General features: G+C 41.5%; 1 protein-coding gene across 1 annotated transcript in view; it reads left to right on the top strand.

Moving 5' to 3' along the window:
• LOC134970028 (solute carrier family 22 member 6-A-like) overlaps window positions 1-25,747 on the top strand; it is a 158,445-nt gene that overhangs the window by 83,984 nt on the left and 48,714 nt on the right. Inside the window, exons 7-8 of the mRNA XM_063946145.1 lie at window positions 22,629-22,843; window positions 23,603-23,711. Coding sequence (XP_063802215.1) covers window positions 22,629-22,843; window positions 23,603-23,711 — 324 coding nt within the window. The remainder of the gene's footprint in view (window positions 1-22,628; window positions 22,844-23,602; window positions 23,712-25,747) is intronic.

Genomic DNA, 25,747 nt, shown 5'->3' with positions numbered 1-25,747 from the left:
ACAATTCCATCTTGCACCTCTTTTTTCTTTAATTTTTCTTTGCGTCATGTGCTGTTTGGGGAGTGTTTTTCGGAAGGGCCATCCTGCGTGACACTGCAGTGCCACTCCTAGATGGGCCCGGTGTTTGTGTCGGCCACTAGGGTCGCTTATCTTACTCACACAGCTACCTCATTGCGCCTCTTTTTTTCTTTGCGTCATGTGCTGTTTGGGGAGGGTTTTTTGGAAGGGACATCCTGCGTGACACTGCAGTGCCACTCCTAGATGGGCCCGGTGGTGTTTGTGTCGGCCACTAGGGTCGCTTATCTTACTCACACAGCTACCTCATTGCGCCTCTTTTTTTCTTTGCGTCATGTGCTGTTTGGGGAGGTTTTTTTGGAAGGGACATCCTGCGTGACACTGCAGTGCCACTCCTAGATGGGCCCGGTGTTTGTGTCGGCCACTAGGGTCGCTTATCTTACTCACACAGCTACCTCATTGCGCCTCTTTTTTTCTTTGCGTCATGTGCTGTTTGGGGAGGGTTTTTTGGAAGGGACATCCTGCGTGACACTGCAGTGCCACTCCTAGATGGGCCCGGTGTTTGTGTCGGCCACTAGGGTCGCTTATCTTACTCACACAGCTACCTCATTGCGCCTCTTTTTTTCTTTGCGTCATGTGCTGTTTGGGGAGGTTTTTTTGGAAGGGACATCCTGCGTGACACTGCAGTGCCACTCCTAGATGGGCCCGGTGTTTGTGTCGGCCACTAGGGTCGCTTATCTTACTCACACAGCTACCTCATTGCGCCTCTTTTTTTCTTTGCGTCATGTGCTGTTTGGGGAGGGTTTTTTGGAAGGGACATCCTGCGTGACACTGCAGTGCCACTCCTAGATGGGCCCGGTGTTTGTGTCGGCCACTAGGGTCGCTTATCTTACTCACACAGCTACCTCATTGCGCCTCTTTTTTTCTTTGCGTCATGTGCTGTTTGGGGAGGGTTTTTTGGAAGGGACATCCTGCGTGACACTGCAGTGCCACTCCTAGATGGGCCCGGTGTTTGTGTCGGCCACTAGGGTCGCTTATCTTACTCACACAGCTACCTCATTGCGCCTCTTTTTTTCTTTGCGTCATGTGCTGTTTGGGGAGGGTTTTTTGGAAGGGACATCCTGTGTGACACTGCAGTGCCACTCCTAGATGGGCCCGGTGTTTGTGTCGGCCACTAGGGTCGCTTATCTTACTCACACAGCTACCTCATTGCGCCTCTTTTTTTCTTTGCGTCATGTGCTGTTTTGGGAGGTTTTTTTGGAAGGGACATCCTGCGTGACACTGCAGTGCCACTCCTAGATGGGCCCGGTGTTTGTGTCGGCCACTAGGGTCGCTTATCTTACTCACACAGCTACCTCATTGCGCCTCTTTTTTTCTTTGCGTCATGTGCTGTTTGGGGAGGGTTTTTTGGAAGGGACATCCTGCGTGACACTGCAGTGCCACTCCTAGATGGGCCAGGTGTTTGTGTCGGCCACTAGGGTCGCTTAGCTTAGTCATCCAGCGACCTCGGTGCAAATTTTAGGACTAAAAATAATATTGTGAGGTGTGAGGTATTCAGAATAGACTGAAAATGAGTGGAAATGATGGTTTTTGAGGTTAATAATACTTTGGGATCAAAATGACCCCCAAATTCTATGATTTAAGCTGTTTTTTAGGTTTTTTGGAAAAAAACACCCGAATCCAAAACACACCCGAATCCGACAAAAAAAATTTGGTTAGGTTTTGCCAAAACGCGGTCGAACCCAAAACACGGCCGCGGAACCGAACCCAAAACCAAAACACAAAACCCGAAAAATTTCCGGCGCTCATCTCTAGTATTGACCACGCCCCCTATTTTGCATGGCCACGCCACGCACACTCTTGTGCCCCTCACAGTCCGGCACCCTGCCCTGCCCAGATCCTAGAGTGAACACTATTACGTGTAAGCTGCGCTACTACCCGGGGTGTTACATGGAAGCGGCGCTACAACTGGGGTGTTACGTGTAAGCTGTGCTACTACGGGGGGCATTATTTGTAAGCTACGCTACTACTGGAGTGTTACGTGTAAGCGGCGCTACTACTGGGTCGTTACGTGTAAGCTGCGCTACTACTGGGGGCGTTATGTGTAAGCAGCGCTACTACTGGGGTCGTTATGTGGAAGCGGCGCTACTAATGGGGCATTATGTGGAAGCGGCGCTACTACTGGGGTATTATGTGGAAGCTGCGCTACTACTGGGGCCGTTACATATAAGCTGCGCTACTGCTGGGGCCGTTACATGTAAGCTGCGCTACTACTGGGGTCGTTATGTGGAAGCGGCGCTACTACTGGGGCATTATGTGGAAGCTTTGATACAACTGGGGCGTTATGTGTAAGCAGCGCCACTACAGGAGGTGTTTTAAATGGGGGTACTATTGTGTGGCCACGTCCCTTCCTTGTGAGACCACATCCTTTTATTGACAAGCGCTGTCCCTTTGTAAAGTATTAGAGGGCTCGAATTTATAGTTTGCAGGGGGAGCCCGAACACCCTAGCACCGGCCCTGGCTATGTCATTCGTACAACTGACGGACAATATATCGGTCACCCGTTGGCTGCTGTGACAAACCATATTAATCACAGATATATTGTGTTGGTTGTATATCTGTACATCTGCCAGTTTGTACAGACAACCTGCTGAAAAATCCATATGCCAGTTGCAGGAACCACTGTCAATAGCATCATCGCTGGTTGAGCATCTTTAAATGCCCACCCAGTTGTGATGTCTGGCCAAACATATTGCGCCGCCAATCGGTAAGTGTATTTATTACGTTTCTCATATAGCGCAAATATTCTGTTGTACTTTACAATTGGAACAGTAATAGAACAAAACTGGGTAATAACTGACAGACATAGAGGTAGGAAGGCCCTGCTCTCAAGCTTGCAAACTATTGTATTACAAAAATTGGCCTCTCAGTTGGCAGGTCCGGCATTAAAGTATGTACCCAGTCTAAGAGGCCCATTTATTAACATTATTTTTTACTAAAATAATGTGAAAAAGGGTGTTTTCACATCCTTTTCACATTATTTTAGTATCACCTAAATGTATTAAAGGGCATTTGGAGCAGTTTTCATGAAAAACTGCTCCAAACCCTTTAATTCACTTTTTTCTTTTTTAGTAATCCACATCGCATTCCCCATATATGATGGGAAAAGCGATGTGGACAAATTAACCCCCTAAAAAATGTGCAAAAATACCGCAGTGTGCACTGTGATAAGCTGAGCTGGCGAGATCGTAGGGCAGCACTGCGATCTGTACCCTTTTGCCCAGCTTTCTCTGCCCTTGGTGAGCGCTGCTGGGCGCTGGGTCCCCATATTCTGCGCTGTGACCCTGGTGCAGTAAAGTGACACTGCAAAGCGGCAGTGAACTTTGCAGCATCGGAGGGCAACTGCAGCACACAGGATCCGCGCCTGGCAGCCCAGCAGGAGCAGCACGGACTGGCTCCCTGGATTGGCAAGTATATTGACCTGCTGGGGAGGGGGGGGGGGGGTCCGCAGCGCAGGGGGGTAGTCGCGATGGGAGGGGGTCGAACAGGCAGCGGAGGTAGCGGCGATGTCAGTGGGGGTGGCGCATGCGCAGCAAGATATCAGGTTTTTTTTAATGAAAAATACCCCGCTGATGCTGCGGAGTGTCATCGCAGGGACAGAGTTTGCTCGCAAGCTCTGTCCCTGCATGCAATAATTGATACATTCGTGCGATGTAATCAATTATCGCAGTGCGAGTTTGGGCGATTTTATCACATGACATACGCATCCAAGAAGGCGGAAGGTTATAAATAGGCCCCTAAGTCACTTTTGTGCTTACAAATGGTTACAGCACTAAGAAATGTTGTGGCCTCTTTCAACGTTGTAATATCTATAGTCCGTGCACTTAGCGGTGCATATTTTGGCCAAACAGAGACTAAAAACAGCCCTGACATACAAGGTACACCATCCCGCATCTGTGCATGTAATGTACAAAAAGTTTTAGCAGTGTTACTGCCAACCAAACCAGAACACAGCTGGAAATTGCATTTAGACAGTACAATAGCTTCAGCTTATGACTGTATTAAAATCATGTCTGAGAGTCTGACTGAGGCTGAGCATCTATTTTGTTAAGTATGGAAACACAGACCAACCCACCAACACTCTCGGACATAGAGGGATACAGAATTGTCAGTCTAGAACCTATAGAAGTGTGTTGGTTGTGATGTTAGTGTATTAGAATGCTTAATATTTGTAGACACTCCCTTACTAATCTGTGTAAGCCTGAATCTTCAGTGATAGTCCCTAGGACCAGGGGGATGCTGGGAAGTGGGTGGTCCAGTGTGCAGTGTGCCAGGAGATGGTGATGGAATAAAACAGCACAGCAGTGAACTCACATGTCTCTGTGTCCTTATGACTGGATTTACAAACATATGAACAAAACATGGTGTCAGAAGAAGTTTACCTTGGACTGCTAGTGCTCTCATGCTGTGAAAGAATCTTGCAGAAGTCTGTAAGGCTGTGATACTCAGTGTCTGCAAAGCCTGCCGTGTGCTCCTCTCTTCAAACAGTGAGTAACCATGGATAAACTAGCTCCTCCAACCGGCATGCTGATGTCTGGTAACTTGTCTGAAAACTGGAAAAGATTTAAACAAAGATTTAATATATATCTTGCTGCATGTGGAGCTTATACAGAGGCTGACAAAACTAAGGCATCCATTTTCCTCCATGTGATAGGAGAGGATTTGCTGGACATTTATAATAGTTTTCAGTTTGATGAGGGGCAGAATATGGTGCTATCTTCTATAATGCAAAAGTTTGAAGATTACTTTGTGCCAAGGAAAAATGTGACATATGAAAGATATAAGTTTTTCACATGTGATCAGAAGTCTGTAGATGGATTTGATCAGTATGTTACAGAGCTGCAATCACTCAGTAAAACCTGTGAGTTTGGTGATTTAAAGCACAGGTTCTCAAACTTGGTCCTCAGGACCCCACACAGTGCATGTTTTGCAGGTCTCCTCACAGAATCACAAGTGAAATAAAATGCTCCACCTGTGGACCTTTTAAAATGTGTCAGTGAGTAATTAATACACCTGCGCACTTGCTGGGTTACCTGCAAAACATGCACTGTGTGGGGTCCTGAGGACCAAGTTTGAGAACCACTGATTTAAAGGATTCACTGATTAGAGATCGTATTGTCTGTGGAATACCCGATAATGGACTCAGAGAGAGACTGCTGAGAGAGCAAGACCTAACACTAGACAAGGCAGTGACTATGTGTAGATCTGCAGAAATAACTAGATTTCAAGCCAAAAAGTTACACAAGGACGCTGATGGTGCTGTCTATGTAGTGCAGAAAACAGAGCCAAACAAACCTCCATTCTCAAGAATGAAGCAGTCTAAGCCACAGTCTAATAAGGAAATGTGTAGTAGATGTGGAAAAGCTCACAATCCTGAAATGTGCCCGGCTTATGGTAAAACCTGCATGAAATGTGGTAGACTTAATCACTTTGCCAAATGCTGTAAAATGAAAAGTGAAACAACCAATGTGCATTCTGTTAAACAAACAGAGGAATTATTTGTGTATTGCATTGAACTTTGCAGTGCAGATAAGAAAGAATGGATTGTCCCTTTAACTGTGAACGAGATTGTCATTCCCTTTAAGCTTGATACTGGCGCGCAGGTGAATTTAATATCGTTTCAAGACTATAAGACTTTTAGAGTAAAACCTAAAATTCATCCAGCCAAAGTGAAAGTTACAGGGTACACTGGGGAGGAAATTCCTGTGAAAGGTACATGCTTAGTGACACTGAAATATAAGGGACAACAGTTAAAACATCTCTACTGATTGTGGATAAAAATGTGCAAAGGATTCTAAGATTAAGTTCCTGTGAGAAACTAAGCTTGCTAAAGAAAGTTTTTATGGTGACATCACAAGTAAAAGATGACTGCAAATCAATGTTTACAGAATACAGAGACTTGTTTGAAGGTCTAGGTTGTTTGCCTGGAGAGCATAAAATAAATATAGACACGCAAGTTTCTTCAGTGATACACCCCTGTAGGAAAGTGCCGTTTGCGCTGAGAGAAAAACTGAAACAAGAGTTAAATCGCATGGAAGCCTTGGGTGTGATACAGAAAGTTGATGAGCCTACTGAATGGGTAAGCTCCTTAGTAATTGTTGAAAAGAAAAATGGACAACTCAGAATATGTCTAGACCCCAGAGATTTAAACAAAGCTATTAAACAAGAACATTTCAAACTACCAACCAGAGATGAAATCATGTCGCAATTTGCGGGAGCAAAATGGTTCAGTAAATTGGACGCATCTTCAGGATTCTGGCAAATGAAGCTGGATGAGGCCAGCTCAAAGCTTTGTACATTTAATACACCAGAAGGTCGATACAGATTTCTTTGACTACCATATGGAATATTGTCTGCTCCAGAAGTATATCACAAAAAAATACACATGATTTTTGAACATATTCCAGGTGTTGAAACAATGATGGATGACATTATTGTCTGGGGATCTACAAAGGAAGAACATGATTCTAGATTGAGACAAGTAATGGAACTTGTCAAGAAAGTGAATCTAAAGCTAAACAAGGACAAATGTGAATTTGGCGTGAATACACTTACCTTTATGGGCGACGTGGTCTCGGATCAAGGTGTAAAACCAGACCCAAGGAAAATATCAGCCATAGTGAACATGGAACGTCCTAACAACAAAGACGACGTCAAAAGATTCCTAAGAATGATTACTTACTTAGGAAAGTTTATTTCTCAACTTTCTGAACGAACAGCCTCTCTTAGATGGTTGTTGGACAAAGATAACGAGTGGATGTGGTCACATGAACAAGAAGAAAGTTGGCAAAACTTGAAACAGATCATTACAGAGCAACCAGTGCTAAAATTCTTTGATCCGGCGAAAAGAATAAGAATTTCAGGAGATGCTTCGCAATTTGGCCTAGGCTCAGTGCTGTTACATGAACATGAGGATACATGGCAACCAGTAATCTATGCATCAAGAGCACTGACAAGTGCTGAAACAAGGTATGCTCAGATAGAAAAAGAACTTCTAGCGATCACATATGCATGTGAGCGATTTCATCAGTTTGTGTATGGTCAAACATTTACAGTGGAAACTGACCACAAGCCATTGGTAGCTATCATGACTAAATCATTACATGACTGTCCCATGAGAATTCAACGAATGCTTATCAGACTACAGAAATATGATGTACACTTGGTGTACTGTTCCGGCAAATACATGTACATTGCTGACACACTTTCTCGTGCTGTGGGCAAAAGTGAAGGTTCCAAAAGTCTGATGGATGAAGAGATAGAAGCCTATGTTAATTTGATCGTAGCTTCTCTACCAGTGTCTCTTGCAAGACAAGAACAGATTAGGAAAGAAACTGAGACAGATGACACAATGAAAGTGTTGAAAGATATCATTCTGAAAGGTTGGCCAGCAGAAAAACATGCATGCCCGCTGTCTATCCATGATTATTGGATGTACCGCAGTGACCCTACAGTTGTCGATGGTATTATTTACAAAGGCAATAGGTTTGTCATACCTGCACGACTAAGAAAAACTATGCTGTGCAAGATATATGAAGGCCACTTAGGAGAAGAAAAATGTAAGCGGAGAGCGCGTGAAGTTATGTATTGGCCAAGAATGAACGAAGACATAGCACAGACTACAGCTACATGTGAATTATGTCTTATCTATAGACCGATACAACAAGTCGAGCCACTGAGTCCTCACGCAGTGCCAGAGAGACCGTACCAGAAAGTTGGCACAGATTTGTTTGATTGTAATTGGAAAACGTACATTGTCGTGACTGCTTATTACTCTAACTACCCTGAGGTGAAGACACTACATACAACTACTAGTAAAGCCATAATCAATTGCATGAAGTCAATCTTTGCAAGGCATGGTGTTCCTATGGAAGTGTTCACTGACAATGGTCCTCAGTTTTCCAGTGCTGAATTTAGACAATTTGCTGATGAGTGGGAATTTGTCCATACTACGTCAAGTCCACACTATCCACGCTCAAATGGGTTGGTGGAAAGTTCAGTAAAAACTGTAAAGAGTCTCATGAAAAAAGCTCAAGAAGGTAAAGAAGATTTCTACAAAAGTCTTTTAATCTACCGCAGTACACCTTTACAGAATGGACTTTCTCCTGCACAAATGCTGATGGGAAGGAGGATTAGAGGAAATCTCCTGATACATGATGAACTGCTTAATACACATAACTCAGCGTTGGTCAGACTGAGTAAGGAACGTCAACAGGCGAAACAGAAACTGTTCCATGACAGGCGAGCAAAAAGCTTATCTGATCTAAAATCGGGTGACCAAGTCCATCTCAGAGATCACGAGATATGTATTTGGGTGCAGAAAGGTATTGTGCAAGTACAATTATCACCAAGATCTTATACTACAGTATACGTACTGAGCGTGGAACGGAAGTAAGAAGAAATTGGGTGGATTTAAGATCTCAACCTAACCATAATGACTGAAGAATACCCTTCATCTGACATGTATGATGATCCTGATAATGGTGAACAAACCACGATTCTAGAAAGGTCCTATATGGTCATTGAAACACAGACTGTGTATGAAAGACCCAAAAGGGAAATACACAGACCTGAGAGACTCATTGAAACATGTTAGATGATGTTCTTAATATGACATTGTTAATTGTTGCATTGAAGCGTACAGGGCTTATCTTTAAAGAAAAGAGGATGTGATGTTAGTGTATTAGAATGCTTAATATTTGTAGACACTCCCTTACTAATCTGTGTAAGCCTGAATCTTCAGTGATAGTCCCTAGGACCAGGGGGATGCTGGGAAGTGGGTGGTCCAGTGTGCAGTGTGCCAGGAGATGGTGATGGAATAAAACAGCACAGCAGTGAACTCACATGTCTCTGTGTCCTTATGACTGGATTTACAAACATATGAACAAAACATGGTGTCAGAAGAAGTTTAACTTGGACTGCTAGTGCTCTCATGGTGTGAAAGAATCTTGCAGAAGTCTGTAAGGCTGTGATACTCAGTGTCTGCAAAGCCTGCCGTGTGCTCCTCTCTTCAAACAGTGAGTAACCATGGATAAACTAGCTCCTCCAACCGGCATGCTGAAAACTGGAAAAGATTTAAACAAAGATTTAATATATATCTTGCTGCATGTGGAGCTTATACAGAGGCTGACAAAACTAAGGCATCCATTTTCCTCCATGTGATAGGAGAGGATGTGCTGGACATTTATAATAGTTTTCAGTTTGATGAGGGGCAGAATATGGTGCTATCTTCTATAATGCAAAAGTTTGAAGATTACTTTGTGCCAAGGAAAAATGTGACATATGAAAGATATAAGTTTTTCACATGTGATCAGAAGTCTGTAGATGGATTTGATCAGTATGTTACAGAGCTGCAATCACTCAGTAAAACCTGTGAGTTTGGTGATTTAAAGCACAGGTTCTCAAACTTGGTCCTCAGGACCCCACACAGTGCATGTTTTGCAGGTCTCCTCACAGAATCACAAGTGAAATAAAATGCTCCACCTGTGGACCTTTTAAAATGTGTCAGTGAGTAATTAATACACCTGCGCACTTGCTGGGTTACCTGCAAAACATGCACTGTGTGGGGTCCTGAGGACCAAGTTTGAGAACCACTGATATAAAGGATTCACTGATTAGAGATCGTATTGTCTGTGGAATACCTGATAATGGACTCAGAGAGAGACTGCTGAGAGAGCAAGACCTAACACTAGACAAGGCAGTGACTATGTGTAGATCTGCAGAAATAACTAGATTTCAAGCCAAAAAGTTACACAAGGACGCTGATGGTGCTGTCTATGTAGTGCAGAAAACAGAGCCAAACAAACCTCCATTCTCAAGAATGAAGCAGTCTAAGCCACAGTCTAATAAGGAAATGTGTAGTAGATGTGGAAAAGCTCACAATCCTAAAATGTGCCCGGCTTATGGTAAAACCTGCATGAAATGTGGTAAACTTAATCACTTTGCCAAATGCTGTAAAATGAAAAGTGAAACAACCAATGTGCATTCTGTTAAACAAACAGAGGAATTATTTGTGTATTGCATTGAACTTTGCAGTGCAGATAAGAAAGAATGGATTGTCCCTTTAACAGTGAATGAGATTGTCATTCCCTTTAAGCTTGATACTGGTGCGCAGGTGAATTTAATATTGTTTCAAGACTATAAGACTTTTAGAGTAAAACCTAAAATTCATCCAGCCAAAGTGAAAGTTACAGGGTACACTGGGGAGGAAATTCCTGTGAAAGGTACATGCTTAGTGACACTGAAATATAAGGGACAACAGTTAAAACATCTCTACTGATTGTGGATAAAAATGTGCAACGGATTCTAGGATTAAGTTCCTGTAAGAAACTAAGCTTGCTAAAGAAAGTTTTTATGGTGACATCACAAGTAAAAGATGACTGCAAATCAATGTTTACAGAATACAGAGACTTGTTTGAAGGTCTAGGTTGTTTGCCTGGAGAGCATAAAATAAATATAGACACGCACGTTTCTTCAGTGATACACCCCTGTAGGAAAGTGCCGTTTGCGCTGAGAGAAAAACTGAAACAAGAGTTAAATCGCATGGAAGCCTTGGGTGTGATACAGAAAGTTGATGAGCCTACTGAATGGGTAAGCTCCTTAGTAATTGTTGAAAAGAAAAATGGACAACTCAGAATATGTCTAGACCCCAGAGATTTAAACAAAGCTATTAAACAAGAACATTTCAAACTACCAACCAGAGATGAAATCATGTCGCAATTTGCGGGAGCAAAATGGTTCAGTAAATTGGACGCATCTTCAGGATTCTGGCAAATGAAGCTGGATGAGGCCAGCTCAAAGCTTTGTACATTTAATACACCAGAAGGTCGATACAGATTTCTTTGACTACCATATGGAATATTGTCTGCTCCAGAAGTATATCACAAAAAAATACACATGATTTTTGAACATATTCCAGGTGTTGAAACAATGATGGATGACATTATTGTCTGGGGATCTACAAAGGAAGAACATGATTCTAGATTGAGACAAGTAATGGAACTTGTCAAGAAAGTGAATCTAAAGCTAAACAAGGACAAATGTGAATTTGGCGTGAATACACTTACCTTTATGGGCGACGTGGTCTCGGATCAAGGTGTAAAACCAGACCCAAGGAAAATATCAGCCATAGTGAACATGGAACGTCCTAACAACAAAGACGACGTCAAAAGATTCCTAAGAATGATTACTTACTTAGGAAAGTTTATTTCTCAACTCTCTGAACGAACAGCCTCTCTTAGATGGTTGTTGGACAAAGATAACAAGTGGATGTGGTCACATGAACAAGAAGAAAGTTGGCAAAACTTGAAACAGATCATTACAGAGCAACCAGTGCTAAAATTCTTTGATCCGGCGAAAAGAATAAGAATTTCAGCAGATGCTTCGCAATTTGGCCTAGGCTCAGTGCTGTTACATGAACATGAGGATACATGGCAACCAGTAATCTATGCATCAAGAGCACTGACAAGTGCTGAAACAAGGTATGCTCAGATAGAAAAAGAACTTCAAGCGATCACATATGCATGTGAGCGATTTCATCAGTTTGTGTATGGTCAAACATTTACAGTGGAAACTGACCACAAGCCATTGGTAGCTATCATGACTAAATCATTACATGACTGTCCCATGAGAATTCAACGAATGCTTATCAGACTACAGAAATATGATGTACACTTGGTGTACTGTTCCGGCAAATACATGTACATTGCTGACACACTTTCTCGTGCTGTGGGCAAAAGTGAAGGTTCCAAAAGTCTGATGGATGAAGAGATAGAAGCCTATGTTAATTTGATCGTAGCTTCTCTACCAGTGTCTCTTGCAAGACAAGAACAGATTAGGAAAGAAACTGAGACAGATGACACAATGAAAGTGTTGAAAGATATCATTCTGAAAGGTTGGCCAGCAGAAAAACATGCATGCCCGCTGTCTATCCATGATTATTGGATGTACCGCAGTGACCCTACAGTTGTCGATGGTATTATTTACAAAGGCAATAGGTTTGTCATACCTGCACGACTAAGAAAAACTATGCTGTGCAAGATATATGAAGGCCACTTAGGAGAAGAAAAATGTAAGCGGAGAGCGCGTGAAGTTATGTATTGGCCAAGAATGAACGAAGACATAGCACAGACTACAGCTACATGTGAATTATGTCTTATCTATAGACCGATACAACAAGTCGAGCCACTGAGTCCTCACGCAGTGCCAGAGAGACCGTACCAGAAAGTTGGCACAGATTTGTTTGATTGTAATGGGAAAACGTACATTGTCGTGACTGCTTATTACTCTAACTACCCTGAGGTGAAGACACTACATACAACTACTAGTAAAGCCATAATCAATTGCATGAAGTCAATCTTTGCAAGGCATGGTGTTCCTATGTAAGTGTTCACTGACAATGGTCCTCAGTTTTCCAGTGCTGAATTTAGACAATTTGCTGATGAGTGGGAATTTGTCCATACTACGTCAAGTCCACACTATCCACGCTCAAATGGGTTGGTGAAAAGTTCAGTAAAAGCTGTAAAGAGTCTCATGAAAAAAGCTCAAGAAGGTAAAGAAGATTTCTACAAAAGTCTTTTAATCTACCGCAGTACACCTTTACAGAATGGACTTTCTCCTGCACAAATGCTGATGGGAAGGAGGATTAGAGGAAATCTCCCGATACATGATGAACTGCTTAATACACATAACTCAGCGTTGGTCAGACTGAGTAAGGAACGTCAACAGGCGAAACAGAAACTGTTCCATGACAGGCGAGCAAAAAGCTTATCTGATCTAAAATCGGGTGACCAAGTCCATCTCAGAGATCACGAGATATGTATTTGGGTGCAGAAAGGTATTGTGCAAGTACAATTATCACCAAGATCTTATACTACAGTATACGTACTGAGCGTGGAACGGAAGTAAGAAGAAATTGGGTGGATTTAAGATCTCAACCTAACCATAATGACTGAAGAATACCCTTCATCTGACATGTATGATGATCCTGATAATGGTGAACAAACCACGATTCTAGAAAGGTCCTACATGGTCATTGAAACACAGACTGTGTATGAAAGACCCAAAAGGGAAATACGCAGACCTGAGAGACTCATTGAAACATGTTAGATGATGTTCTTAATATGACGTTGTTAATTGTTGCATTGAAGCGTACAGGGCTTATCTTTAAAGAAAAGAGGATGTGATGTTAGTGTATTAGAATGCTTAATATTTGTAGACACTCCCTTACTAATCTGTGTAAGCCTGAATCTTCAGTGATAGTCCCTAGGACCAGGGGGATGCTGGGAAGTGGGTGGTCCAGTGTGCAGTGTGCCAGGAGATGGTGATGGAATAAAACAGCACAGCAGTGAACTCACATGTCTCTGTGTCCTTATGACTGGATTTACAAACATATGAACAAAACATGGTGTCAGAAGAAGTTTAACTTGGACTGCTAGTGCTCTCATGGTGTGAAAGAATCTTGCAGAAGTATGTAAGGCTGTGATACTCAGTGTCTGCAAAGCCTGCCGTGTGCTCCTCTCTTCAAACAGTGAGTAACCATGGATAAACTAGCTCCTCCAACCGGCATGCTGATGTCTGGTAACTTGTCTAAAAACTGGAAAAGATTTAAACAAAGATTTAATATATATCTTGCTGCATGTGGAGCTTATACAGAGGCTGACAAAACTAAGGCATCCATTTTCCTCCATGTGATAGGAGAGGATGTGCTGGACATTTATAATAGTTTTCAGTTTGATGAGGGGCAGAATATGGTGCTATCTTCTATAATGCAAAAGTTTGAAGATTACTTTGTGCCAAGGAAAAATGTGACATATGAAAGATATAAGTTTTTCACATGTGATCAGAAGTCTGTAGATGGATTTGATCAGTATGTTACAGAGCTGCAATCACTCAGTAAAACCTGTGAGTTTGGTGATTTAAAGCACAGGTTCTCAAACTTGGTCCTCAGGACCCCACACAGTGCATGTTTTGCAGGTCTCCTCACAGAATCACAAGTGAAATAAAATGCTCCACCTGTGGACCTTTTAAAATGTGTCAGTGAGTAATTAATACACCTGCGCACTTGCTGGGTTACCTGCAAAACATGCACTGTGTGGGGTCCTGAGGACCAAGTTTGAGAACCACTGATATAAAGGATTCACTGATTAGAGATCGTATTGTCTGTGGAATACCTGATAATGGACTCAGAGAGAGACTGCTGAGAGAGCAAGACCTAACACTAGACAAGGCAGTGACTATGTGTAGATCTGCAGAAATAACTAGATTTCAAGCCAAAAAGTTACACAAGGACGCTGATGGTGCTGTCTATGTAGTGCAGAAAACAGAGCCAAACAAACCTCCATTCTCAAGAATGAAGCAGTCTAAGCCACAGTCTAATAAGGAAATGTGTAGTAGATGTGGAAAAGCTCACAATCCTAAAATGTGCCCGGCTTATGGTAAAACCTGCATGAAATGTGGTAAACTTAATCACTTTGCCAAATGCTGTAAAATGAAAAGTGAAACAACCAATGTGCATTCTGTTAAACAAACAGAGGAATTATTTGTGTATTGCATTGAACTTTGCAGTGCAGATAAGAAAGAATGGATTGTCCCTTTAACAGTGAACGAGATTGTCATTCCCTTTAAGCTTGATACTGGCGCGCAGGTGAATTTAATATTGTTTCAAGACTATAAGACTTTTAGAGTAAAACCTAAAATTCATCCAGCCAAAGTGAAAGTTACAGGGTACACTGGGGAGGAAATTCCTGTGAAAGGTACATGCTTAGTGACACTGAAATATAAGGGACAACAGTTAAAACATCTCTACTGATTGTGGATAAAAATGTGCAACGGATTCTAGGATTAAGTTCCTGTGAGAAACTAAGCTTGCTAAAGAAAGTTTTTATGGTGACATCACAAGTAAAAGATGACTGCAAATCAATGTTTACAGAATACAGAGACTTGTTTGAAGGTCTAGGTTGTTTGCCTGGAGAGCATAAAATAAATATAGACACGCAAGTTTCTTCAGTGATACACCCCTGTAGGAAAGTGCCGTTTGCGCTGAGAGAAAAACTGAAACAAGAGTTAAATCGCATGGAAGCCTTGGGTGTGATACAGAAAGTTGATGAGCCTACTGAATGGGTAAGCTCCTTAGTAATTGTTGAAAAGAAAAATGGACAACTCAGAATATGTCTAGACCCCAGAGATTTAAACAAAGCTATTAAACAAGAACATTTCAAACTACCAACCAGAGATGAAATCATGTCGCAATTTGCGGGAGCAAAATGGTTCAGTAAATTGGACGCATCTTCAGGATTCTGGCAAATGAAGCTGGATGAGGCCAGCTCAAAGCTTTGTACATTTAATACACCAGAAGGTCGATACAGATTTCTTTGACTACCATATGGAATATTGTCTGCTCCAGAAGTATATCACAAAAAAATACACATGATTTTTGAACATATTCCAGGTGTTGAAATAATGATGGATGACATTATTGTCTGGGGATCTACAAAGGAAGAACATGATTCTAGATTGAGACAAGTAATGGAACTTGTCAAGAAAGTGAATCTAAAGCTAAACAAGGACAAATGTGAATTTGGCGTGAATACACTTACCTTTATGGGCGACGTGGTCTCGGATCAAGGTGTAAAACCAGACCCAAGGAAAATATCAGCCATAGTGAACATGGAACGTCCTAACAACAAAGACGACGTCAAAAGATTCCTAAGAATGATTACTTACTTAGGAAAGTTTATTTCTCAACTCTCTGAACGAACAGCCTCTCTTAGATGGTTGTTGGACAAAGATAACGAGTGGATGTGGTCACATGAACAAGAAGAAAGTTGGCAAAACTTGAAACAGATCATTACAGAGCAACCAGTGCTAAAATTCTTTGATCCGGCGAAAAGAATAAGAATTTCAGCAGATGCTTCGCAATTTGGCCTAGGCTCAGTGCTGTTACATGAACATGAGGATACATGGCAACCAGTAATCTATGCATCAAGAGCACTGACAAGTGCTGAAACAAGGTATGCTCAGATAGAAAAAGAACTTCTAGCGATCACATATGCATGTGAGCGATTTCATCAGTTTGTGTATGGTCAAACATTTACAGTGGAAACTGACCACAAGCCATTGGTAGCTATCATGACTAAATCATTACATGACTGTCCCATGAGAATTCAACGAATGCTTATCAGACTACAGAAATATGATGTACACTTGGTGTACTGTTCCGGCAAATACATGTACATTGCTGACACACTTTCTCGTGCTGTGGGCAAAAGTGAAGGTTCCAAAAGTCTGATGGATGAAGAGATAGAAGCCTATGTTAATTTGATCGTAGCTTCTCTACCAGTGTCTCTTGCAAGACAAGAACAGATTAGGAAAGAAACTGAGACAGATGACACAATGAAAGTGTTGAAAGATATCATTCTGAAAGGTTGGCCAGCAGAAAAACATGCATGCCCGCTGTCTATCCATGATTATTGGATGTACCGCAGTGACCCTACAGTTGTCGATGGTATTATTTACAAAGGCAATAGGTTTGTCATACCTGCACGACTAAGAAAAACTATGCTGTGCAAGATATATGAAGGCCACTTAGGAGAAGAAAAATGTAAGCGGAGAGCGCGTGAAGTTATGTATTGGCCAAGAATGAACGAAGACATAGCACAGACTACAGCTACATGTGAATTATGTCTTATCTATAGACCGATACAACAAGTCGAGCCACTGAGTCCTCACGCAGTGCCAGAGAGACCGTACCAGAAAGTTGGCACAGATTTGTTTGATTGTAATGGGAAAACGTACATTGTCGTGACTGCTTATTACTCTAACTACCCTGAGGTGAAGACACTACATACAACTACTAGTAAAGCCATAATCAATTGCATGAAGTCAATCTTTGCAAGGCATGGTGTTCCTATGGAAGTGTTCACTGACAATGGTCCTCAGTTTTCCAGTGCTGAATTTAGACAATTTGCTGATGAGTGGGAATTTGTCCATACTACGTCAAGTCCACACTATCCACGCTCAAATGGGTTGGTGAAAAGTTCAGTAAAAACTGTAAAGAGTCTCATGAAAAAAGCTCAAGAAGGTAAAGAAGATTTCTACAAAAGTCTTTTAATCTACCGCAGTACACCTTTACAGAATGGACTTTCTCCTGCACAAATGCTGATGGGAAGGAGGATTAGAGGAAATCTCCCGATACATGATGAACTGCTTAATACACATAACTCAGCGTTGGTCAGACTGAGTAAGGAACGTCAACAGGCGAAACAGAAACTGTTCCATGACAGGCGAGCAAAAAGCTTATCTGATCTAAAATCGGGTGACCAAGTCCATCTCAGAGATCACGAGATATGTATTTGGGTGCAGAAAGGTATTGTGCAAGTACAATTATCACCAAGATCTTATACTACAGTATACGTACTGAGCGTGGAACGGAAGTAAGAAGAAATTGGGTGGATTTAAGATCTCAACCTAACCATAATGACTGAAGAATACCCTTCATCTGACATGTATGATGATCCTGATAATGGTGAACAAACCACGATTCTAGAAAGGTCCTACATGGTCATTGAAACACAGACTGTGTATGAAAGACCCAAAAGGGAAATACGCAGACCTGAGAGACTCATTGAAACATGTTAGATGATGTTCTTAATATGACGTTGTTAATTGTTGCATTGAAGCGTACAGGGCTTATCTTTAAAGAAAAGAGGATGTGATGTTAGTGTATTAGAATGCTTAATATTTGTAGACACTCCCTTACTAATCTGTGTAAGCCTGAATCTTCAGTGATAGTCCCTAGGACCAGGGGGATGCTGGGAAGTGGGTGGTCCAGTGTGCAGTGTGCCAGGAGATGGTGATGGAATAAAACAGCACAGCAGTGAACTCACATGCCTCTGTGTCCTTATGACTGGATTTACAAACATATGAACAAAACATGGTGTCAGAAGAAGTTTAACTTGGACTGCTAGTGCTCTCATGGTGTGAAAGAATCTTGCAGAAGTCTGTAAGGCTGTGATACTCAGTGTCTGCAAAGCCTGCCGTGTGCTCCTCTCTTCAAACAGTGAGTAACCATGGATAAACTAGCTCCTCCAACCGGCATGCTGATGTCTGGTAACTTGTCTGAAAACTGGAAAAGATTTAAACAAAGATTTAATATATATCTTGCTGCATGTGGAGCTTATACAGAGGCTGACAAAACTAAGGCATCCATTTTCCTCCATGTGATAGGAGAGGATGTGCTGGACATTTATAATAGTTTTCAGTTTGATGAGGGGCAGAATATGGTGCTATCTTCTATAATGCAAAAGTTTGAAGATTACTTTGTGCCAAGGAAAAATGTGACATATGAAAGATATAAGTTTTTCACATGTGATCAGAAGTCTGTAGATGGATTTGATCAGTATGTTACAGAGCTGCAATCACTCAGTAAAACCTGTGAGTTTGGTGATTTAAAGCACAGGTTCTCAAACTTGGTCCTCAGGACCCCACACAGTGCATGTTTTGCAGGTCTCCTCACAGAATCACAAGTGAAATAAAATGCTCCACCTGTGGACCTTTTAAAATGTGTCAGTGAGTAATTAATACACCTGCGCACTTGCTGGGTTACCTGCAAAACATGCACTGTGTGGGGTCCTGAGGACCAAGTTTGAGAACCACTGATATAAAGGATTCACTGATTAGAGATCGTATTGTCTGTGGAATACCTGATAATGGACTCAGAGAGAGACTGCTGAGAGAGCAAGACCTAACACTAGACAAGGCAGTGACTATGTGTAGATCTGCAGAAATAACTAGATTTCAAGCCAAAAAGTTACACAAGGACGCTGATGGTGCTGTCTATGTAGTGCAGAAAACAGAGCCAAACAAACCTCCATTCTCAAGAATGAAGCAGTCTAAGCCACAGTCTAATAAGGAAATGTGTAGTAGATGTGGAAAAGCTCACAATCCTAAAATGTGCCCGGCTTATGGTAAAACCTGCATGAAATGTGGTAAACTTAATCACTTTGCCAAATGCTGTAAAATGAAAAGTGAAACAACCAATGTGCATTCTGTTAAACAAACAGAGGAATTATTTGTGTATTGCATTGAACTTTGCAGTGCAGATAAGAAAGAATGGATTGTCCCTTTAACAGTGAACGAGATTGTCATTCCCTTTAAGCTTGATACTGGTGCGCAGGTGAATTTAATATTGTTTCAAGACTATAAGACTTTTAGAGTAAAACCTAAAATTCATCCAGCCAAAGTGAAAGTTACAGGGTACACTGGGGAGGAAATTCCTGTGAAAGGTACATGCTTAGTGACACTGAAATATAAGGGACAACAGTTAAAACATCTCTACTGATTGTGGATAAAAATGTGCAACGGATTCTAGGATTAAGTTCCTGTGATAAACTAAGCTTGCTAAAGAAAGTTTTTATGGTGACATCACAAGTAAAAGATGACTGCAAATCAATGTTTACAGAATACAGAGACTTGTTTGAAGGTCTAGGTTGTTTGCCTGGAGAGCATAAAATAAATATAGACACGCAAGTTTCTTCAGTGATACACCCCTGTAGGAAAGTGCCGTTTGCGCTGAGAGAAAAACTGAAACAAGAGTTAAATCGCATGGAAGCCTTGGGTGTGATACAGAAAGTTGATGACCCTACTGAATGGGTAAGCTCCTTAGTAATTGTTGAAAAGAAAAATGGACAACTCAGAATATGTCTAGACCCCAGAGATTTAAACAAAGCTATTAAACAAGAACATTTCAAACTACCAACCAGAGATGAAATCATGTCGCAATTTGCGGGAGCAAAATGGTTCAGTAAATTGGACGCATCTTCAGGATTCTGGCAAATGAAGCTGGATGAGGCCAGCTCAAAGCTTTGTACATTTAATACACCAGAAGGTCGATACAGATTTCTTTGACTACCATATGGAATATTGTCTGCTCCAGAAGTATATCACAAAAAAATACACATGATTTTTGAACATATTCCAGGTGTTGAAATAATGATGGATGACATTATTGTCTGGGGATCTACAAAGGAAGAACATGATTCTAGATTGAGACAAGTAATGGAACTTGTCAAGAAAGTGAATCTAAAGCTAAACAAGGACAAATGTGAATTTGGCGTGAATACACTTACCTTTATGGGCGACGTGGTCTCGGATCAAGGTGTAAAACCAGACCCAAGGAAAATATCAGCCATAGTGAACATGGAACGTCCTAACAACAAAGACGACGTCAAAAGATTCCTAAGAATGATTACTTACTTAGGAAAGTTTATTTCTCAACTCTCTGAACGATCAGCCTCTCTTAGATGGTTGTTGGACAAAGATAACGAGTGGATGTGGTCACATGAACAAGAAGAAAGTTGGCAAAACTTGAAACAGATCATTACAGAGCAACCAGTGCTAAAATTCTTTGATCCGGCGAAAAGAATAAGAATTTCAGCAGATGCTTCGCAATTTGGCCTAGGCTCAGTGCTGTTACATGAACATGAGGATACATGGCAACCAGTAATCTATGCATCAAGAGCACTGACAAGTGCTGAAACAAGGTATGCTCAGATAGAAAAAGAACTTCTAGCGATCACATATGCATGTGAGCGATTTCATCAGTTTGTGTATGGTCAAACATTTACAGTGGAAACTGACCACAAGCCATTGGTAGCTATCATGACTAAATCATTACATGACTGTCCCATGAGAATTCAACGAATGCTTATCAGACTACAGAAATATGATGTACACTTGGTGTACTGTTCCGGCAAATACATGTACATTGCTGACACACTTTCTCGTGCTGTGGGCAAAAGTGAAGCTTCCAAAAGTCTGATGGATGAAGAGATAGAAGCCTATGTTAATTTGATCGTAGCTTCTCTACCAGTGTCTCTTGCAAGACAAGAACAGATTAGGAAAGAAACTGAGACAGATGACACAATAAAAGTGTTGAAAGATATCATTCTGAAAGGTTGGCCAGCAGAAAAACATGCATGCCCGCTTCTATCCATGATTATTGGATGTACCGCAGTGACCCTACAGTTGTCGATGGTATTATTTACAAAGGCAATGGGTTTGTCATACCTGCACGACTAAGAAAAACTATGCTGTGCAAGATATATGAAGGCCACTTAGGAGAAGAAAAATGTAAGCGGAGAGCGCGTGAAGTTATGTATTGGCCAAGAATGAACGAAGACATAGCACAGACTACAGCTACATGTGAATTATGTCTTATCTATAGACCGATACAACAAGTCGAGCCACTGAGTCCTCACGCAGTGCCAGAGAGACCGTACCAGAAAGTTGGCACAGATTTGTTTGATTGTAATGGGAAAACGTACATTGTCGTGACTGCTTATTACTCTAACTACCCTGAGGTGAAGACACTACATACAACTACTAGTAAAGCCATAATCAATTGCATGAAGTCAATCTTTGCAAGGCATGGTGTTCCTATGGAAGTGTTCACTGACAATGGTCCTCAGTTTTCCAGTGCTGAATTTAGACAATTTGCTGATGAGTGGGAATTTGTCCATACTACGTCAAGTCCACACTATCCACGCTCAAATGGGTTGGTGGAAAGTTCAATAAAAACTATAAAGAGTCTCATGAAAAAAGCTCAAGAAGGTAAAGAAGATTTCTACAAAAGTCTTTTAATCTACCGCAGTACACCTTTACAGAATGGACTTTCTCCTGCACAAATGCTGATGGGAAGGAGGATTAGAGGAAATCTCCCGATACATGATGAACTGCTTAATACACATAACTCAGCGTTGGTCAGACTGAGTAAGGAACGTCAACAGGCGAAACAGAAACTGTTCCATGACAGGCGAGCAAAAAGCTTATCTGATCTAAAATCGGGTGACCAAGTCCATCTCAGAGATCACGAGATATGTATTTGGGTGCAGAAAGGTATTGTGCAAGTACAATTATCACCAAGATCTTATACTACAGTATACGTACTGAGCGTGGAACGGAAGTAAGAAGAAATTGGGTGGATTTAAGATCTCAACCTAACCATAATGACTGAAGAATACCCTTCATCTGACATGTATGATGATCCTGATAATGGTGAACAAACCACGATTCTAGAAAGGTCCTACATGGTCATTGAAACACAGACTGTGTATGAAAGACCCAAAAGGGAAATACGCAGACCTGAGAGACTCATTGAAACATGTTAGATGATGTTCTTAATATGACGTTGTTAATTGTTGCATTGAAGCGTACAGGGCTTATCTTTAAAGAAAAGAGGATGTGATGTTAGTGTATTAGAATGCTTAATATTTGTAGACACTCCCTTACTAATCTGTGTAAGCCTGAATCTTCAGTGATGGTCCCTGGGACCAGGGGGATGCTGGGAAGTGGCTGGTCCAGTGTGCAGTGTGCCTGGAGTTGGTGATGGAATAAAACAGCACAGCAGTGAACTCACATGTCTCTGTGTCCTTATGACTGGATTTACAAACATATGAACAAAACATTGGTCACTTTATGCAAGCATCTATAGAGCAGACTCCCTCGCTAGGTATTGCAATGTTTGACTAAGCTGCCAATTTTAACCCTTCTCCCAGGTTCTCAACTAGTTTTGCCTTTTATGGATTGGTGATGGATCTTCAAAACTTTGGCGTCAGCATCTACCTTATTCAGGTTATATTTGGAGCTGTTGATTTCCCAGCCAAGCTAATTTCCACTACGTGCATGATCTACATTGGTCGGAGAATCACACAGTCCTTCTCCCTCTTCCTCGGAGGACTGGCTATATTGGCAAACATATTTGTACCAAATGGTGAGAGACACATGAAGGGTGGTCCAATAAGTAAGGTAACAATACCTCTCATGTGTGCAATGTTCTCCATTTTATTCCATTTTCCCACCAGGCCAGAGCAGGTAGACCACTGCTTCCCCTTACGACCATTAGACTGCGCCTCATATCAGTCATACTATCTCAACATCAGTTGTAAGATGGCGGGGCTGGCTAGAACATGGTCACACATTGAAGTGCATAGTGTGATCAGATTGCGGTCTAAACGGCACATCAGCATCTGAAATTCATCTCCAACTTGTCAAGATGTACGGTGATAATTTCATATCACGGAAACAGGTTTGGGTCTGGTGCACTGCTTTTGATAATGTGCTTGGCCAGCCGGATTGCTGCTCATCTTGAATGTCTGTCTTGCCGTTATGAAGGTCAGTGCACCAAACTCACCGTACACCTCAGCAAGTTGGTGATGAATTTAAAATGCTGATGTGCCCTTTAGACATAGAAATCTGATCATGCTCTGCACCTCCATATTTGACCATGCTTCCCACAGCCCCACCATCTTACACCTGATGTTGGGACACTATGATGGATATGAGGTGCAGTCTAATGGATGTGAATGGAAGCAGTGATCTACCTGCCCTGGCCTAGTGGGAAATTAGACTGGAATAGAGAACATTACACACATCAGAGGTCTTGTTACCTTACTTATTGAAGAACCCTCATATCTGCACTCTCTAGAAGTATCTTCTAAAGATGAATATCTAATTTATGTTGTGCTTTTAGACCTTCAGACATTGAGGACCATCCTTGCAGTATTTGGGAAGGGCTGTTTGGCTGCTTCATTTAGTTGTGTTTCTCTTTACACAACAGAATTGTATCCTACAGTCATCAGGTGAGTGTGCTATTCAAATGTCTGTGTGGAGTTTGTAAAATTTCTCCATATTTGAGTGTGGGTCTCCCCCAATTGCGCTGCTTTCTTCCCAGGGTCCAAACACATAGGTAGGTAGATTAATAGACTTAACCAATGTGTTTATTGTAGAGAAGTTAGATTTTAAGGTCCAATCGGCAGGAACTGGTGTGAATGAATGCATACAGATGAATCCTTATGCACCTAGCATCAATACGCCATACAGCGTGATACACCCGGTGCTACTGAGCAGCTCTGTGAGGTGTAGTGTACCATCTTTACCTTGCATCGTATTCACAGACTCATCAAAACACCATCAAAGTGTACCAAACACACGTGGCTATGACTTTAACTACTCTTGAGTTCATTTTAAACACGTATTACTCAGAGATGAAGCACAATGGAACATGGCATGGAAAATAGCCATGCCTGTGCATCACAGCATTTCGTATACACATTCAGACTCATTCACACACAGATGTACAAATGTCACACATCGAATTGATCAGTATAACCTAGCAGAGCAGTTTTGTTGCAGTTGTTTTATTTATATGATAAGATGTATATATTTAGTGAGAAAGACGCTTGGTGCTGGGACTGAGGCAAATGCCAAACCTAATTAAATAATTGTGGTGGTTGCCATAACATCAGTGGGCAGTACAGGCTTCTGCATGCAGACGCACGGATTCTCACATTAGGTAGCAAATCTGGGTTCCACCGCTGCCTGCATATATGTACAGTACAGCCACTTTGCATCTATCTCAGAGTCAGCTCCTTTGTACATTTACTGCAACGAACAATTCCATATGCAATAAGCTGCAAACACACTAAAGAATAAAAAGCACATAAAATGCTGGAACTACTGTACACAGCTAGATACAAATATATTAAAAATGAGCATTCATTACATATATCAAGAACAATCAGCAAAAAGGCTGCCTGTTTAAAAACTATAGTGTATGGTATACCTTGTTCTCACTTACACAGTTATTGGAGATCGGCAGCAAATTACGGGTGAAGCTACCCTGTTGAGCTTCACAAAAATATAGTAAAGACTGGATTAGTAATTGTGCGTATAGTAATGATTTACAAGGTAAATATGTGAATAAAAATGTCTTTACTAAATAAAAAATAATAATAATAAGGTAAATACAAAAATGAACTATAATTGTATTATATTTCTGTTACACAATAATACAGAGAGAAAAAAAAACCCATATACAAGGGGAGGGTAAAAGGGGATAGGGTTGTAGGGATAATGAATATAAATATGAGTCACTAAAATTGTCCAGAAATTACAATATATTCGTCGGTGATTATACACTCAATTGTGGCGTCCCACCTGTATAATGAGTGGATAAATAATGAACTATGTTTATCTCATCAGAGCTCTTGGGGAATTTCCATATGTAGTTTTGATGGTGATTACACAGTTTAAGTGTTATAAGTCTTTGTATTTAGAAACGAGGTACCCCTGTCTCTAAGGCGGGGGGATCGGATGCGGGGTTCAGGTGTGGGATGGGGAGACAGAACGTAAAAACCTAACCAGAAGTGTAAAAAAAAAAAATTATTATATTTGCTCTTGTAGAAGTCAATATTGATATTGATCCCTTAAAGACCATCATAATGTCACTGGTAAAGCAAGTAAATAAGGTATACAAATGCAGACTTAATATTCAGCATGTTATGGGTGGGCCCAGGTGCAACGATATGCTGTGGGCCCACTTTACCACAGGACATATACACAATAATGCACATCAACACTGGGGAGGGGGTCTATTCATGAAGCATCGTATACGCAGAAGTTCATTCTATAGTATGAGTGAAATGGCTGAGAGGGGCTGCTGCGCATGCCCAGCAATAGCAGCTCCTCCCTTGGGTCTTTGCTCACCTCACTGATCACTCCTCATTGCTTCAGCAGCAAAACTTTAACTTTGTGTGCCTGGGCCAATAATCTGTTGGGCATTATGTGTGTGCAGGTGTTCATATTGCAGAGTTATATAGGTACACACCAGCGGATG

Source organism: Pseudophryne corroboree, chromosome 11, assembly GCF_028390025.1.
Source record: "Pseudophryne corroboree isolate aPseCor3 chromosome 11, aPseCor3.hap2, whole genome shotgun sequence".
Lineage (NCBI taxonomy): Eukaryota > Metazoa > Chordata > Amphibia > Anura > Myobatrachidae > Pseudophryne > Pseudophryne corroboree.
The sequence above is the reverse complement of the archived record's forward strand: the minus strand, read 5'-3'. Positions and strand labels throughout refer to the sequence as shown.